General features: G+C 40.0%; 2 protein-coding genes across 2 annotated transcripts in view; one reads left to right on the top strand and one right to left on the bottom strand.

Annotated features, from left to right (window-relative positions):
* Positions 1-3261, bottom strand: part of LOC140304797 (apoptosis-stimulating of p53 protein 2-like) — a 36724-nt gene extending 33463 nt beyond the window's left edge. The window contains exon 1 of the mRNA XM_072383570.1: positions 2897-3261. Within this exon, the coding sequence (XP_072239671.1) occupies positions 2897-2905 (9 nt within the window). The 5' untranslated portion in view covers positions 2906-3261. The remainder of the gene's footprint in view (positions 1-2896) is intronic.
* A 3558-nt stretch (positions 3262-6819) lies between these two features.
* rrp36 (ribosomal RNA processing 36) lies at positions 6820-16976 on the top strand. The gene is made up of 8 exons (XM_072383561.1): positions 6820-6911; positions 7612-8069; positions 11409-11541; positions 11693-11759; positions 11861-11965; positions 12040-12117; positions 13975-14092; positions 15763-16976. The coding sequence occupies exons 2-8, from the start codon at positions 7691-7693 to the stop codon at positions 15912-15914; spliced, it is 1032 nt and encodes a 343-aa protein (XP_072239662.1). The 5' UTR covers positions 6820-6911; positions 7612-7690; the 3' UTR covers positions 15915-16976.
* The last annotated feature ends 2507 nt before the right edge of the window (positions 16977-19483 follow it).

The raw sequence follows: 19483 nt of genomic DNA, 5'->3' as shown, positions 1-19483 counted from the left end.
TATCAGTATGAATGAGTTTTGGCAGAAAAGCTGGGAAGACAGTTGTGTAACACAACTGCAGATTTAATTAAATACTGAGGCATTCAACCAACCACTGTACTTTAGAGATGAGTTCCCCTGAATGGCACTGAAACATGCTACACTGAGCACAGTTTGGTTCAACTTATCCAGACCAGGAATAAAAAGCAGATTATCATTTGTCAGCTTTAGCCTTGTGCCTGTTACAAACTAACCAAAACCAATCAAAAATAGTAAGAAATTTATTGGGCTGGTAATCAACTTCTGGAGCTATGCACAGGGAAATCAGACTGATTTGACAGCAGGTCACTGCACTTTACTGAAAGTCATGTGGGTTCTGAGGGACTGTGCTGGTCAACTAGCAGTCCCTCTTCATAGGTTCTTCAATATGAGCCTTCAGATGGAAAAAATCCTGGTACTGTGGAAAACTTCTTGTCTCAAATTGGGGCGGCTGTAGCTCAGGAGGAAGAGCAGTCGTCCACCAATCGGAAGGTCGGTGGTTCGGTGGTTCGACTCTGGCTTCCCCAGGCTACATGTTGAAGCGTCCTTGGGCAAGACACTGAACCCCACGTTGCCTCCCAGTGTATGAATGATTAGGAAAAGCACGTAGTTATGAATTAAGACGTGCTGTATGAATGTGTGCGAGTGGGGTGAATGCGGCATGTAGTGAAGCGCTTTGAGTGGTCAGTTAGACTAGAAAAACACTATACAAGTACAAGTCCATTTACCATTCATACCAGTGTCCAAATTAGGGCAACCTAATGAGCTGAACCTTGAAGTCACAGCTCAAGGTTTAAGAGCTGAATTTCCCCCACTGGGGGATGAATAAAGTATTTTTCTATTCTATTCTAGGTGCTGAACTTACACATACTAAAGTCATGTGATTTATCTTCTCTGATCTCATAAAAAGCTCACCAAAAAATTAGCTGTGACTTCATGTTGACCAGTGTTCCAAAAATATTACCACAAGTGCAGGTTTGATGTTTATTGCATTCATGTGGTCACACTCAATATTCACACTCATCTGCACTCAACAGGAAAACACATCAGAATTCATGTGTAACAAACCACTGAGAAGACCAGATAGTGAAAAAACAAAACTGCTTGCATTTTTCGGTTGTATAGTGAACATTAAAACCTTGTGGTGCTGCCAGTATGAAAACAATCCAATTTAAACGTGACAAATGGAAGAAAATCTGAATAAAGTCTGTTTAATTTCATTGTTAGCTTGAAACATGAATGTCAGCACCAGGGTGAGAGTTTGAATAATTAACATGAAGGTTACAAATGCTTTAGTCGTTTTTCGCCTGAGGAATGCTAAACTAATAGTCTATCTGTATGACCTTGAGCATTGTGTCTGTGTGTATGTGTGTGAGAGTGTGTTTCTGGTCACTGTGGCAACAGTTACCAAGCAGCACAGTGAGCTCCACTGAGCCCTACCTGCAAGATGATGAGGACATTGTATAATAAGCAGTGTGTGCTGTCTTTTACTAGAAGCAGCTGTGAAACATATCCATCCTTTCAATGCCTGTGTCACTCTCAGACAAATCTGGAGTCTACACACACAGAAATATCTGCAACAAATTCTCCCTCAGCTGAGAAATACAAAGAGGTCTGTTCAAAAAACTTCCTCTACTTGTGCTGTAAAGAAATCACGATGTAGAAAGTAAAATGTACTTTATCAAGAACAATGAAAAAGTCTGTAAACGGTGACACTGGTAAGAGAAGTTCAGCTCACTGTTATTGATCAGCTCTCTATTTCCTCAAACACACCTCATCAAGTTCCTCTGCCATTAATCTTTTAACATGCAACAACAGGGGAAAAGAAGTAGCTTAAAAACATACAAATCAAATCAAAGTGTAGCGTGTTTCTCTGGGCTTTTATTTCTCTGGACAGTTCCCACCTCTACAGATCTGCAGGAGACGCAGACCAAAACAAGAGAAGTGTGACATTACAAAGGTCCAGAAAGAAACCAGGACATCACTCTTAAGTCAAACCTGCCACTGCAGTGGGAATGAAAAAAATCTATCTTTATATATCGCTATGCAGAATGAGGACAATGGTACAACTGTAGTTTTCTACTAATAATAATTTTTATGTATATTTGAAGCTGATCTCAGAGAATCGGACATTGTTTATTGTAGGCTGTTTCAGTGACAAACAGATAGCTTTATCTCCTCTCAAAACCAAATGCTTTGTGTCACCAGAACAACATTAACCGATCTAGTGCTGGACCTGCACTGACTGAGGTTTGAAACGAATTATTTTAAATCTTGTCCAGACTCTTTTATTTGCTATAGGTATGAGTTGAAATGTCTACCACCAGACTCAGTCACTAGCATGGTATTGTTGGTATCTTATTTACAAGATTAGTTTTGGTCAACTTGCTTCATTTCAGCAGATTTATGCCACAAAAAAAGAACAAGTAGTTACTATGTCAGCTTCCAGGCTACCTTTTCTCACAGCTTCACTGAACTAGGATAAGGGGCATTAAAGTATACTGCTTTGCAAAAATACTGATCCCAGAAAAACAAATTTAAGGTAATTCAATGTCATTTTGTGTGAATGTATGTTTTGACTGATTTACACTGCCTCTAAGCAATCATTTCCATTAAAGTTGACGTGACAAATGTCTCTGGTTAATTTCTTGTAAATATAAACTGCTCCATGAATATGTCTGTAACCTGTTAAACTGTACAGGAGAGTTTTTTTTAATTCTCTCTGAGATATTTCCCTGTTAAAATGTTTAGTTCCGGTCAGATCAGTAAATTTAAAGTTGTGAAAATAATCAAATCCGCGGCTTACCACTTCTGATGATGTTTGAGTGGATATTAACAGTAGAATATGCGATCAATCGCGAAGTGATTTTACACTCACCGGCATCATGTTGGTTGATCTCCGTTCTGTCGTATCCACACTGCAGCTGAGACCATCAAATCAGCCTCCTCAGCGATTCGCTTCTCTCTGTCCGACCCACTGCCATCACATCTATGACTATTTCTAAAATTCAGCTCCTTTTGGACCTGTTGCAGTGAGCCAGCGGGCCTTTTCACCTGTCCGCTATCCGTATCCACCACTGGGGGGGTCAGAGAGAAGCTGATGGAAACGGCGTTTGAGAAGAATACTGTGGCGGATGCGACGAGCAGTGCAGAAAACAAAGCGCGGCGGGCGGAACTGAAGCTGCTCCCCTGCTGAGCTCTAATCCTGCTCTGCATCCGAGATCAGTCAGGCTGAGAGGTTGTCTGGACCTTTCAGTCAAGACTAGTCATGAACAGGAGCATCACCGGTAAGAACAAACTTCCGGTACATTTCTTTCAAAATAAAAATAATCAGATCCAGAAGCTTGACGAGGGTGTATTTAATCTACATGTGCAAAATACTTCAAAGTTGACCAAAGTTGTTCAACAACAATGCAGTATAATAGAATAAAATACAATAGTGGTAGAACACAGTCAGTTCAAAAATGTTCTGACTCACAAAATACACAAAATACCACATAACTCATGACAGCCTAAAACTCTATTCATTTCTTGATTATTCTACTTACTAGCTTTTTACTAATCCAGTCACTTTAACACCAACATCGATCAGCCATAACATTATGACTACTCGGTGAATAATGTGTGTGTCCTCTTCAGAAAGGATCTGAGGGAGTTCTACAACAGAGAAACAGAGAAATACAGAACTCATCTATTGTGATATACTTATTTATTCATCTATTTTGTAATTAAGCAACTGTCATGTCAAAATACAAACTCAAAATAACAAACTCAGGTGTGGATTTCATATGGAATCTAATCTTTGGGAGTCCCCATTAGCATTCTTGTGGGAGAATGGTGACACAGATGTGGGACATCCACACCAGGAAGAGACAGACCCTATCCCTTATTTACAATAACCACTGTCCTTCTGAGATGATTTGAGGGACTCTGTCCCACCAGACCTGTGCCATAACTTATTCAATTTAATTCAATTCAGTTTTATTTATATAGCACCAAATTACAACAAATGTCATCTCAAGGCACTTAGATCAATGAACTTATCTGGAGGACATGAAGATAACAGCTAGCAAAAGCTTCCCATGAACAAACAAAGGAACCCGTTTTATGTGAAAATGGAGGTAGAATCCAGACGAAATGTTTCTTCCCCCTTATCTGGACATATAAATCAAAGAATGTCTTGACACGTCTCTCTCTTTTATCTAACAAGACAAGAAACAGACCTCTCACACCTCTACCAACTATTTTCTTCAGATTCATTCTCAGCTGGATTATCAAAACTATCTTAATGTGTTTTCTACCTTTGTACGGGTTCTTTAAGGTTATCATTGACATCTCAACCTGCTATGTGATACCTTTTTTCACGATCATACACGGTATAATAAGGAGAAATCTTTATTTAGGAAAATTACAAACTTTTCCACGGAGCCACATTGCCACCTCCTGGTCTGTAGCATCGAGTAGTTAAACCTGAATTAATTAAGTAATCAGATATTTATATGAAGTAACTCAACTGTTAATCAATGTCGCCTGTTGTTTCTTTTTGTGCTCCATTTGTGATACCCACAAAATAAGTGTTTTTGTTTTGTTTTATTTGTTTTATGAGAGTCACTTTTTAGTTTATTGCTATTGTATTATTTTTTTATAGTCTGTCCGATTGAGAATAAGAAGTCACACAGAGAAACACACAATGACATGCTGTTGCGTGAAATGGACACTGGCTGGCAACACTTACTGGCAGCATCACTGGGACTCTTTGTAATGCATCGCGAAAGTGGGGCTCATAATCCAGATGAATGGAGAATGAGCAATAGCTGTCCTGCTTTGCTGATTTCTGTCTGATTACCTGAAAACTCCTATCTGAGGGTTATCTATATGTCAGAGGGGACCAAACCGGGACCCGCTACACATTGTTAGACACAGAAAGATAACATTAGTTTGGTTCTTTATTCATATGTCGTAACTTTACAGATACCCATCTAAATTTGAGAGATTTTCAAGATCCTCACCCGTAATCCATGTTATTTTAGTTCAGAGTATGTTGTTTATGTTGCGGCTTTCCTATTCCTGTAAAGCCGCTTGAGAGGATGAGAACAGGTCCTGGATGTTTTGAATGACACGCTGATGTTCAGTTATACACGGTGGGTCCAGGTAAGTTTCAGAATATTTAATCATAAACAAAAGATTACGAGTGGCCTTCCAATTACATGCGCAACATTTGATTGATTAAAGTGTACACCTTTTGCGCTTGTGTCAAAGCAACATAACTAATCTAAAAGCGGTCAACAAAAATTTCGGCTGCCTGGCTCGCCTCTCTCCTGTCTAGTGCAGGCATTCAGCGGCAGCCCCTATTATTATCTATGACACACATGTGACCAAAACCCCACATATCACGTGGCAACCAAACCAAACAAATAAAAACCCAAATAATAATAAGCAAAATAATATATGGCTCCTATAGTTATATAGGATAATATATATATATTTCAAGTCTTCATTTTCTCTATCTTAATAAGGTGTGGTGTTTTCAGAACCCTTTGAACAAATGTGTGTTAAGATACAAGAATGGAGAATTGAGTTTTCTTTGTTTTATCAAACTTTTAACACTAGAATTAAAACTCTTACTTTACACATCCAGGAATAAACCATAACAGTTTCAGGCATATTATTGGCTGAAAATTGAGCCTAAACCTGCGTCATGCACCGCCCCCATGAATCAAACTCGGAAAACTGACAAACAAAATTAGAGAAAGAGAAACAGAAAAGAAAGCAGAATTAAATAATAGAAAGAGACACGGGTTTTTTTGTTTTTCGTTTGTCCGTCGTTTTATCGTCTCAATGCCTCAATGCTAGCACTTGTTTGCTTGTCTTCACCAATTAAATCTGTGGCATAAATCTGCATTGCAAATAATCTTTGAAATATATAATACTATAACTGTTCATAGTTAGTTCAAATCTATGTTGACCACCACAAAAAATACAGAATGACTTAATTATCTATATAGTTTATCAATAAGAACCAATTGTCTTACAGTTACATGACTCACGTGACATCAAAATGACGTATGTCCGCCTGGTGCGAGCCATGAAAAGGCAGCGCGGCGCATAGTTGCACCCATAGACACACACATACATATATAACCATATGTCTATGGTTGCTCCAGTCAAAATTTGTAACTTACTCTGCGCGCGCAGAGAATGACAACCCGGATGGACCAATTCGGAAACAGGCTCCGCGAGGAAGTGCGTCTGTACAGGCACCTGTACGACACTGCATTGAAACAGTATAAGCAAGTAAAACAGCAAACCGATCTATTATTATTATTATTGTATCTTGAAAGGCAATAATTCCCAAGTGCGTCCATTGAAGCACAGAAGCACACTATTTCATAACAAACAAACAAAGAAAAGGTAACACAACACACTTAAAAGAACTATAACAATATTCTAAGTACTATATCAGACTACAATGGTGATAACACACCTATTGAAATTTCAACTTCTGCTGGCTCATCAGCTATTATGTAAGTAGCGGTGAGGATGCTCAGGTATTTGGAGGTGAGATGGGCGTCATCATGCCTATTGAAATTATAACTTCTGCAGGCTTATCAGCTATTATGTACGCAGAGGTGAGAATGCTGACCACTGATGACGGTGCAACTCCTCCTGCTCTTGACGCCCATCACGCCTTGGGGCTGAAGACCAACCACTGATTTAAAACCGGCCACTTTGATTGACAAACGCACACTTCCGTTTTGTAGACTCAACAACCCAGTGACGCTTTTATTTTGAAACCGGAATGTCTTTACTTAACTTCCTGGAGTGGGCCTTGTGGACGACATGGACACACGTGGATAATACAGCTAAAATATAGACTTTGAAAGGATATCCAGGTATTGTTACTTTTAATTTAGTTCAGCTACGTATGCATGTTGACAAAGAATGCTACATAAACAAACAAATAACAACAACAAAAGGATTTCTGGTTTGGAAAGAACGTCACATTAATCTATTTAAAATATATATATATATTTTTACTAATCTGGTTGTCTTTATAAAACTCGTAAGCAGAGCTTTTACAGTTTGAAGAGATGGTAGTTAATTCGGCATGATTTAAATTGGCAAATGATGACCAGTGAAATACAGTAAAGGAGAACTATTTACATGGATAAACGCCGCTTTCAATTTGTAAACACAGTTGATGAAACTATGGTAAACAGAATTTAGGCTTAAGAATCAGCGCCATCACGCGATATAGACCGAATGCAAGTGTGTTAACATGTATCCTCAATACATGTCTTGTAATAATAAGTGTTAAATGTCCGGGATTATTTACCCACAGTAATAGTTTTACAAAAGAGAACACGGTGTGTGTCTTTCTTGTTTTTGCTTACTTAAGTCATACATTTGAAGTCGGTGGTCAAGTAGCATAGGCTGCTCGGTAGTTAGCAGGCTAAGTAGTTGGCAGACATTATACCAAATGTGTATATCAGACAAAGTTGCTTAATTATTGACATACTGAACCCATTGTGTGTTGTGCCGCTGGCAGTGATGGGCTGCTTTATTCCAACACATTGTTTTTTTCATTCTTAGAATTGATTTTGACCTGAAGATAGGTCTCAACATTTCCTTCCTACACCTGTCCGCATTCTCCAGAAGCACAAAACTGAAGATGAATGGTAGAAAGAAGCAGCAGCAGAAACCAACAGTCTCAAAGAAGAAGAATATGGCGAGCAGCAGTGATGATGAAGGCTCAGATGTGGAGAAGAACTTTGCCCTAATAACCGAAAGGGGAGAAGCAAGTGGAAGGACTGAGGAGTGGTACCATAGAGGACCAGAAGAGGAGGTAGTTGAGAAGGAATCAGATGGAAGGGAAGAGGAGGACTTTGATAGTGATAAAGAAGAAGAGGAAGGATCTGACGGGGGGCAGGAGGAGGATTCTGATGATGAAGAGGAAGATGAGGAGGGTGGGAATGATGATGATGATGATGAGGACCCAGATCTAGATGGTGGGGACAGTGACATCCAGATAAAAGAAGACATCAGAAAAGGTGAGAATGTCCCCAGCAAATCTAGCTATTTTCTTTCACCGACTTTTCACACACTTCTCCTGTGTTGCTTTGAAAACGTGGTTTGTCCAGAAAACTGACGTCCTGTATAAAAATGCTGAGCTGGTCAAACTGAATCAGTGCACCCAAAATAAGAACAATACTCCTTTAATTGTCTCTTTGTCCCTCAGTGAGGAAATGGGGTGGCTGAGAGCAGACTGATGGGGTATAGCAGGAAACTAGTTCTGCAGATGGTGAGATTTGCTGTAGGGTTGTCAAGGATACTGGAGGAGTGAGCAGCTGATTAAACCCATTGGAGTACAGATCATTCACCCACCTCTGGTCACCCTCAGCCTGGGATTAGGGCTCCATAGCAGACTGCAAGCCGTAATACTGAATTTCGATTTACTGCTCAGATCCAGATGTTTTGTTGGCCTGTTCACATTATTTTTGATACAGTTCATCATACTGAACTGACCGGCTTGCGCTAGAAACAACAAAGACATCATGACGTGCATGAGCACTAAAATTTAGATACAGGAATCAAATGCTTATTAAGTCCATCACCTCGCTGGTCTTCCACTGACTAACGTCTGTGTTCTCATCCATCATAGGGTAAAAAAGACAGGCACAGACGTGTGGTGACGTCCGCCTGTGCAGAATTGAGAGTAGAAGTCATGAAAAAAATCTGATCTGAGTCACATGAGCAAAATAATCTGATTTCGGCCACATTTGACATTCTGAACGTAGCGCTTTTGGCCGGAGATGGTTTTAAGGCTTTTCCCGATTCCTGAGATGTTTTAAGATCTTAACAAAGCATTTTTGATATTGAAGGGATCCTTATATTGTTGTTATAGTGCAATAAACAGAGTTATGTTGGTGCAAATATCAACTACATTCTGAGTTCAGAGCCAAGTCAAATAGTATTTTTGTCTGTTTAGGAAGGTTTCTACGTGAGCAAAGTAGACGTTTGTAAGAGGTGCTAACATGCATTCACAGTAATCAGATCACATGGTTTGTGAGACTGGTTTACACACACTGAGAACACATTCAGAGGTGGTCTGGGGCCATGCTCACACTCAGTGCTTACATGCTGATCGGATTACAAATGGACAGCCCTATGTACATGTTTTCACACCTGGCATTATGATATGTCCTCACATACGTTCTGAGTGATCACAATCAGGCCATCAGCAGGTCTACTGATGTTTCTGTAAAACTTTGAACACAGTCAGCGACCTGAACTTTACCATTACTTGACTGTTACAAAAAATGTTTGAGGTTTGCCTGATACACAATTGTTTTATTTTCTTTACATCAATAAGTTAAATAACGGGTGCAATATGAGTAAAAAATAATTGATTAGTGACGTTGCAGTGCTACATCACTAATCGGGTCAGCATACCTCTGCTGACTTAGGATTCACGAACTGAAGCTTTTGACGGTTGTTTTTAAACATGCTTCATGAATGAATTTTACTTTGAAAAAACGATCTGATCATAATAAATGGTGACTTTAGTGCCTGTAATACATCCAAGGGCTGTGCGCACCTTATAATGTGCAACATTTACAGTTTGCTTCAACACTCCATATTAACGATTTGTTATCTTGCTTACTGTTTAGGGTAAGGTCCTTTAAGAACTGACCATGTGGACAGGATGAATCTAGAGGTCTGGTGTTCCATTTACAGCTGCTTAGTTGACTTGCTGAGTGTTGGTGTGTCTTAGCTTGCTGAAATGGACAAAGTTCGAGCTGCTTTCATTCTTATCCATTCTCTGAAGAAAACGGCTAAACATCTGCTTTCAGGAACGAGCAACTTAACTACATGCATTATGACAAAGGGATTTGTGCACATTCATACCACTCTTGTACAGATAGGAAAACAAGGGACCGGCTACTAACCTGACGCCACACAAGCAGTGGAGTCTCCACTTGGATGTTTTCCTGCTCTTTTTGATTCCAGAGAAACACTAACATCTTGTATAAAGCAGAGTCCAAACACACTGGATGCACCATTCACAGAAAACCTGCTTGTTTGTGTTCTTTTCTCCAGTGACAGTAAATAAAGCGCCTGCCTTATGCATAGCAGCAAAGCTTCGGAGCTGTCCCGTAAATGTCTTGTCGCAGCCTTTTAACATTGACAATGAAATATTATTTAAATGTAAAATTTTGAGCTGAGCTGTCATATGTCTGCTCTGTCTGTGTTTTAATGTAGTATAGCACAATTTAATCTGGAGGGGAATTCTTTGTTGTGTAGCACTGTAACGTCATTATGAAAAGTGCTGTACACATGTTTTATTGTGTCTGATTGTGTCCTGCAATACACTCCCAGTGTATCACTGGGGTATGAATGTGTGTATGAATGATTAGAAAAAGCACGTAGTTAAGTATATTAAGACATGCTGTATGAGTGTGTGTGAGTGGGGTGAATGCGGCATGTAGTGAAGCGCTTTGAGTTGTCAGTTAGACTAGAAAAGCGCTATACAAGTACAAGTCCATTTACCATTTAGGCAGCTGACGCATGCTTACACTGAGCTCTGCAACATCAGTTATTTTGTGCTTTGTTTTCATCTCTCAAATTGTGTCTGATACATAATTAAGCTCATGTAAAGCTTGTAAGAACATTCTGCGCTGCATCTGTCTCCGATAAACCAGAAACATGTCGGCATCTGAACATATGAAGATATCGTAGAGGTCACTGAATGGATTCATGATTTTACGATATGAGTTAAACACAATTCTCTGTTTCACTCCTGAACCTGTTACCTTCATGACCCGACCTCAGATAAGCGGATGAAAACATTGACTTGTGTGAGTGGGGATGTTTTGGTTTTTTTAGTTTTTCGGGTAGTGTTGGGGAATTTACTCTTCCTTTCTAACCTTGAATTCTGCATGTGGTCCATCAAGGTTAAGAAAAAGTGTTTAAGTGAAGACATTGGCAAATCCTTTTTATTCTAAAGTTATTCCCTTCACACAGCTTCATTTGAACCACAGCAGAAATAAGGTGGGTGCTAAACATTATTTTCCAAGCTACAAAAGGTCTTTATAAGGTTGGAAGCTGCGGCCTGTTTGGAGAGTCGCATAGCAAACTGCTGCGTGCTGATCTACCGTAGAGGTTTTGAATTGATCAAGATGCTAATTTACTGAAGCAGCCACATTGTTCTCATCTAATATAGTTTAAAAATGTTAAAATAAAAAAAACTGCCCCTAAGGCCTCTTTGGTGTCCATTGCTGTTTGGTTTTGTCTACCTACTACCACCAGTGAGGGTCTTACATATGAATAACCTAATTGCAATAGTTGGTTAATGAATAGTTCCACATTTTGTTCTCTTACCTTCCCAGAACTGTCCAACATGTCTTTTGAGAATATCATGAAGCTGCAGAACAAAGTGGGAACCAAAGTTTACAACGAGGCCGCCTACGGCAGCAGCAAGAACCGAGAGACCAGCAAAAAGAAACGACTAAACAAGAACAGGTGAATGTGTTTGTGTGGCTTCTGTCATTCTAAATTCTTAATGAATCAAGAAGAAGTCCAGTTTACATATTTAAGTAGATGCACTTCCTCAGTCTGCACAGACAGCTGCTGGGACTTAACAGTGTTATTGAGTGTGTGTTTGTGATCTTAGGCCGATGGAGATCTCGGCTAAGAGGCCAGCTCCCTTCCTCCGTCAAGTCGTTCCAGTAAAGAAACCAGTGAGTGAAGAAATCCTGTGGTTTAAGGGTTGTTTGCAACATAAATCTTCTTATCTAACAGAATTAGTTTGAAATTATGGCATTTCTAATTTGTGCTGCAGACATTAAGAGATCCTCGATTTGATGACCTGTCCGGGGAATACAAACCTGAAATTTTTGAGAAGACTTACAAGTTCATTGATGACATCAAGCATAGAGAGAAAGTGGTGAGAAAGCTGTGTCAGTGAGAATACTGGACTGAGAACATGAGTGGAACTGTTAACATGTAGTTTGTGTGCAGATCATCCAGAAGCAGCTGAAGAAGACAAAGAACAACAACCAGAGGAAGGAAAAGTTGCAATTCTTGCTGAGGAGATTGGTATGGCACAGTGTGAATTCTGGTACCTTCAGTAGTGAAGACAGAGCAAATTATTGTTAGTACTTTGAGGATGCAGCTGTTCCCATCTCTTTGCATGTGGTAACCAAGGTTAGAAGTGTTCATTTCTTAGCGAGTTGAAAAGGAAACTGTTCATTTGTTCCCACAAAAAATTCCATGTCCCTCTGCTCTGTAGTGATACCTGAGGATATCCAGTAAACATTGATCTTGGCATAAAAGTTTTTAAACATGATAATGTCAGGTAACTATCTCAGATGCAAATTTGAGATTTACTCCCAAATTTAGGGCTGGGTACCGAACTTCGGTTCTTTTAAGGCACCGACCAAAATGCTTCGGTAGTACAGAGTATCAAAACATGCCTCATCTTTAGGTGCCAAGTTTCGATACCGAGAGATTAATCACATGATCAAGAACTGATTGTGCTATCCTCGATTGGCTGTATTAACGTTACACTTTGCCGCATGCAGGAAAATGTGGTTATGCCCACAGACGGGGTTCACGTGTATCTGTGTTGGGAACTGTAGTTGTGTGCGTGTCGTCGAACCGGTTAAACAATGCCACCGAGGTCTAAAGCGTGGCTCCATTTCACCAAGATTGATGCCAATAGTGCGCAATGCAATATATGCCAAAAAGTCATCGCTGCTAAGGCCAGCAACACGACTAATTTAATTAATTATTTGACCGTGCACAAAATCAGTTTGACTGCAAGAAGGTCGGACCACACCCATCTTCCTCTCAGCATTCAAGTTAGCCTGTGGACTCCACAGAGCCCGAGCGGCATAATTCAAATTCTCCACCACTGGACTCCGCTTCATCTAAGAGAACCGAGGATGGCGCAGTGTGTGGCATTTTAACAAGTAAATTAACGTTCAGCAAAATCCGGCTGTAATCTTAATGTTACTGCAACTTAATACTGCAGAAAGCCGACATGTTTAGGTTTCTGAAGAAAAACTGCTCAGTGAAAAGTATCCGCAGTATGTAGGATTGTATTAGACACAAACCTGTCACCTGTTTGCAACTGTTTTGCACTGGAAATTGTTTGTTATTATTTTTTTCTGTAAGAAAACGGCTTGGATTGGAAAAATAGATAAGACTTTATTAATCCCTTTGGGAGGTTCCCTCTGGGAAATTTAAATACTGAGTTGAAAAATAAAACGGAAAATTAGTACTGTTATGTGTAATATAATTTCCTTTTTGTTAGAATTAATATTATAAAATTGGTATCGAAAAAAGTATCGTTCAGGAATCGGTATCAAAGTGAAGGTATCGTATTGGTATCGGTATCAAAAAATGTTTATTGATACCCAGTCCTACCCATAGCAGGTATCCCCAGGTGTCCACCCTCCAGCCAGTCGAGGCAGATGACCCCCCTCGCTGAGTGGTTTTGTTGGAGGGTTAGAGTTAGCTTTACTGTCCATTGTCATCCTCTACCCACAAAATCTGGTGTGATCTGTTGGTTTACTTAGCTAGACTACGTTTTATGATTCAGTATTGTGTTGATACATTTTTATAATGAATTGGACTTAATTGGATTGCAGTGTTGTATGATTGGATTCAATTGGAGCTATAGAAATAAGTGAAAGCACTTGAATAAGAGATATTATCAGCTGGTGGATGTAATTACACTTGCACTGCAGCTAGAGAGCCACCTGTGAGAACACAAATGTCAGATTACCCAGTCAGCTCCCTGGAAATAACTCCAGATAATGGCTTGAACAGTGGTTAGATGGGTGGTGTATGTCTTATCTCCACTTGAATGTGGAACACAGCATTATAAAGATGTTTTTCACTTCAGCTGTCAGTGGTTTTAATGTTGTTCAGTTTTAAATGTGCCATCAGGAGAACCAGGAGCGAGCCAGACAGAGCCGAGAGACGCAGAGACAGAGAGAGCTGCAGTTTAAGAGGCAACAGAGAGAGCGAGCCAATCAGGGTGCACGGCCGTTCTTCCTCAAGAAATGTAAGAACAAGTTTAACAACACAGCTGGTATCTGTCTATGCACCGATTCCCTCAGGAAACAGCTCACAAATGCTCAACAGAATATTCTAGGATCCTCCATTTTTCACAATATTTTTTTTTTCTTTTTTCTTTTTCAAATTTGGCCCCATATCATGAAAATGCATTTATTTGTATTATTTCTTTATTTATGTTTAAAATAGCCGCTTAGTATAGGCTCCAGCACCCCCGCGACCCGACCGACGGATTAAGCGAGTATAGAAAATGGATGGATGGATGTTTAAAATAAACTGTGATGTTTTAAACATCCATTCTGTTAGGCTTCTGTCAAGACCCCCTCTTGACTTGGGTCAGTTATAATTTTATCACACTGGCCTTATTTGCAAATCCCAGCCCCTCACAGGCAGTTTCTGCTGGGGTGAACTACCAATACAAAACAATTGTAGCCCTGTTGCTTATGCTAACTCCATAATGTCTAAGTTACTAGTCAAGTTCATAAAATGGTCTGTTGTAGAGAGGCTTTAAAGTTTTTTATCATGGGGTTGGGTCAGGTTCCTATCCACAGCCAGTGGATTATTACTGTTTGAGTACAGCAGTTGAGCGGTAGCACAGCTGTGCGTCAAATGATTAATTCTGGTCAAAAATAACTCCAAGGTTCCTCACAGTAAAACGAGAAGCCAAGGAAATGCCATCTAGAGTAAGTATATAACTTGACAATTTCTCCCTGAAGCGCTCAGGTCTAAAGAGAACAACTTCAGTTTTGTCTGAATTTAGAAGCAGACAGTTCTGAGTCATCCAGGTCTTTATGTCTTTTAGACATGCTGGTAGTCTGACCAACCTATTGGTTTCATCTGGTTTCATAGATAAGTACAGCTGAGTATCATCAGCATAGAAAGGGAAATTTATTCCATGCTGTCTAATGATGTTACCTAATGGAAGCATGTGTAAAGTAAAAAGAATCGGTCCAACCACAGAACCCTGAGCAACTCCATGACTTTACTCTGGTGTGTGAGGAAGATTCTTCATTTACAAGAACAAACTGGAATCTATCAGATACATATGACCTAAACCTGCCTAACGCAGTTCCTTTAATCCCAATAACACGTTCAAGTCTCTAACAGAATGCTGTGATTGATCGTATCGAATGGATCAGTGGTGACTTGCTGTATTTGGGGGTTTTGAAGAAAGCTTTTAAAGTTCTGTTTAATTTGTTATTGGAACAAATTAATTGGTTGAAATTGAATGTGTTCACAATTGAAAAAACTGTTACTGTATTGTACTGTAATTACTGTAATATTTTTATTAATTTTCATCATTACTGACATCACTGGAAGTGCTCAACATTACATGCATAAAAAAAGATCCAATATTAAAAACAAAATAATCAATGAGTTGATAGCAAATCTTAATATGAAAAATGTGTTCAAATTTAAAAAAAAAATATATATATATTAAATTTCAAATGGTGACTTATTTGATTAAAATTAATTCAAAATTATGAAACCCAATAGAATTATTCTAAATCTTCCAGTAACTGTGTTAGAACCTTAATTTAACCAGATATGTCTTAATGCAGTTGGAAACCTAAATAAAACCACACTAAAAGTACAATTTGAAAGTACATTCTTCTGTTTTTTTTTATTTTATTTCATTTTATTTTTTCCCCTTTGTAGCTGAGAAGAAGAAACTCCAACTGGTTGAAAGATACGAGGAGCTGAAGAAGAATGGCAAATTGGAGAACTTCCTGAGCAAGAAAAGGAAGAGGAATGCTGTGAAAGACCGCAGGAAGCTGCCAAAACAGCTGCAGAACAAAAAGGCTTCCTGAAGCACACCATGACCGAAACGTCTGAAGAACCAGCTGAGAAATGGATAGAACACATCTGTCAGAGCAGCTGGATGGTCTGGCTGTAATTAAGCAACTCAGCCTGTTGATGGGGCTGTTGGACTTAATCTCATAGTCAGGGTTGCATAGTCTTCTGCTGAATACTGATTGGAGCATTTTGGAATGTTTGGACAGATTAATATCGTATAAAATGTCCCAAAGGTTTCCTGTGCTTTAAAAAGAAAGCATAATGACAAGTTGCTATTATGATTTATTAACTATTGAAACCTAAAGATTGAACCAAGCTGACATTCTAAAACCAAACATTTTCTTGTTTGCAAATGTAAAATAGAACCTCATGAATGGTATAATCTGATATATTGAACTGTCTGTGAACACAATTAGCAAAGTTTGCTTAAGCGGGACACTTGGGAGGTGAAGCATTTCACCAGAGGGTGATGAATTATTCTTTTACAAGCTGAATTTATGGTATTAAACTGAGACTGGTGGTATTAATCAGCTGCCTGTGAGTCCATGTATAAAGCCCAAATTATCTCAACTTGTTCATCAGCATCAGTTTAGCTACAGCTGCACAAATGGTACAGTGCTCTGAATGTGATCTCAGTAAAAATACAAATAATATAGTCTGACAGAAACTACATTAAAATAATGCTTCTATGAAGCTGTTTTTGTTGAAGAAAATATTTGTATTTTTCTATCTGTGCATTTAAAATGCATACAGGAAACAAAAAAAATCGTATAAAACAAGGATTATTGATAAGACTTTGTAATTATCAAATCATGTTCAAATCTCATTTGTTCAAATTATTGTTGTCTTTCAAATTATGGAGTCAAGCCTTTATGAATTGTGACAACCAAGATGACACATAATCATAATACACAGTATGACAAACACAAAATAGCACATGACATTCTTGTAATATTAGGAAAGTTTAAAGTGTCTTAGTTGCTGTGCATTTTCTGTAAATCTTGACTAATGCCATGACATGAAGAGCTCCTCAAATCACTGCATGTGAGAGAAATAAAAGGATACCTTCGATCAAACTCATTTTGACAGGTGACCTCTTATCGATCAATCAAATTAATATGACAGGTGACCTTTGTTTGACATCCGTTTGCTGACATCTGGGGATATGACTTTTGACCTCTTATCGATCGATCAAGCTATTTTGACATGTGACCTTTGTTTGACATAGATTAGCCATCTGTTGAAGAGGTCTTTGACATCTAAGGAAGGGGGTGTTTATGGCTAGGGTTAAGGATTACAGCTAAAGTCAGGAGGTTGTGAGAAATATATTAGTTGAATGTTTAAATAAGAGAAAGGGTTAATAGAAAAGGTTAAGGTGTAGAAGCGGTCAGCATTTTAACAGCTTCAAAGACCGGTCCCTGTAAGGTAAAGATGGGAAAATAATTAGATGTGTGGGGTGGGGTATTGTTCGACCCCAGGTTTGAGGGCCAATGGGTGGACAGGGGAGGGGTTTCGAGTAAAGGATAAAAACCCTGAGACAGTCAGTGTGTAGAGAACGACTTTGGGGTGAAAGATAGCTGATTCAAGATGCCAAGGACAAGAAGCAGAGTGAGTGTAGAGGAGAAATCTACGCAGGCCCCGGAGAGGACGTGTGCTCTGCGGTCTCTCATTTGTGAGACTCCGGTAACGATATTTGAAGATCAGCCCTTGATACCAAATGCTCCCAAGAAAAGGATGGTGTTTCTGTGCAGAACGCAGCAACTGCCGCCCGTGTCTCTACGGGAAGAATGGTCACTGGAGCCTTATGGACTGCGGGGAAGATGGGGCTATGTGTTCATGTATGAAACAGGTGACCTCTGTCTGTATCAGCTTGACGAGGGTGGTGAGAAGCCGGGACCTCTGACCACTGTGGGTATGCTAACTTCCAACGACTGGGGAGTGTTGAAACTAGCGATACCGCGTCATAGAGCAGGAGGCAAGGGCTCGGCTGAGGAGGTGTTAACAGTGAAAGAAGAACCCGAAGAAATCCCAGCAACGTCTGCAGCCAAACGGCCGAGACTGGAGAGTCCGAGACTGAAGAATCCTCTGGATGATGCTGAGCTGCCCAAAACAATGATGGTTTTCACTGCTGTGTGGCAATCGAAAACAGGCGTTACAGGCCGATGGTTCTTCCGTGCAAGCCACCGGAAATCTAATGAGAATGAAGAGGGGGATCTTTTTGTTCTTGATTGTTGTAACTCTGACTGTGGTGTGTTTAGGACGCTGTTAGCAATACCTCATGCAGCCTGGGTGGAGAAGATGAATGATATAGCGGATCGAGTTTCCACGCTGTTCCGCAGTTGCCAGAACTGGGGTGAGATTCTAGCAGTCAAGAAAACCCTGGCTGTGAAGACCTCCCTCCGCTGAGAACCCTCCTCCTCAACCTCAATAACCACACCCCCTTCAGGTTTATAAGGACACACTCCAGCACAGGTCATACACCAATCAACACGAGGAACAGGATGAGAACTAGCGTCCAGAAGACATTGTGCGAGGAGATCACTGACCGCGATCTGGAGAATGCTTCTCTGTCGCTATTGATGCATACAGGGACCCCTTCTGCAACATCCACATCACCGCAGTTTGGATCACCAGACAGCGACAGATACTACCTGGAGCCGTATCACCCTCCTTCACCAGGGACTTCGTCTGAGTCTTTCTTCTCCTCCAACTCCTCCTCTTCTCTCGAGATCGAGTTCTCAAATTCGGCGCCTGATGACCGCTGCTTAACACTCTACCCGATAGGATCCACCGTGGCCGTAACAACGGAGGAAGCTAAATCTAATGAAATGGAGGACTCTCAGCTTCCACCAGGCCAGGGGTCCCCTGCAGACACTCAGGATGGCGGAGGAGAGGAGGACGAGGATGGCGGAGGAGAGGGTGAGGACGAATTTGATGGATGGGTCCCCTCAGGTTTTATCAAAGTTGTGAAAACTGCAGTGATACACCTCTTGAACGAGACCATCAAAAAATTTATGATTGAATCATGCTACGGGTGTAGTGTCGATCACCCTAGTTTACGCCAACATCAGTGCAAGGATGTCCTTGAGGACGACTTTTTTCATGACCATTACTAGACTCTGATGCGGAGACTTTATAATCAACGATTCATTGCTTCCATTCAACATCTTCTAACTGCGCGTAACATTTGTGAAGATGATGCCAGAGTCAGGGCTGTGGCAGAAGCTTACTTGTACGAACTAACTCTGGTGAAACAAATCAACACTTCTATACACGATATGTACGAGCAGTTGATTGGAGAAGATGTAAAGAAATTGCAGCAGCTTCAAACCATGACAAAGTTCTGGGAGGGTTAAAAGAGGGGTGTTACATTCCTTCTTTCCATCAGCCGGATGTGTTTAGACTAATATTGTAATCATGTGATGTTGTTATAACATTTAACTTTTCTTAAATCCTATATTACTAGCATTCCTGCTTTTTGTCATCATTTGTATGTGTGTGTGCGTGTGTATTATCACACATTAGAGAAAAAATAAAAGGTTGAAATATACTTGCGTTTTGTCATTACAAGCCAGAGTTTGTG

The sequence above is a fragment of the Leuresthes tenuis genome, unplaced genomic scaffold (genome assembly GCF_036924035.1).
Source record: "Leuresthes tenuis unplaced genomic scaffold, fLeuTen1.0.hap1 SCAF_4, whole genome shotgun sequence".
NCBI classification, from domain to species: domain Eukaryota; kingdom Metazoa; phylum Chordata; class Actinopteri; order Atheriniformes; family Atherinopsidae; genus Leuresthes; species Leuresthes tenuis.
This window is presented reverse-complemented; position numbering and strand designations above follow the sequence as displayed.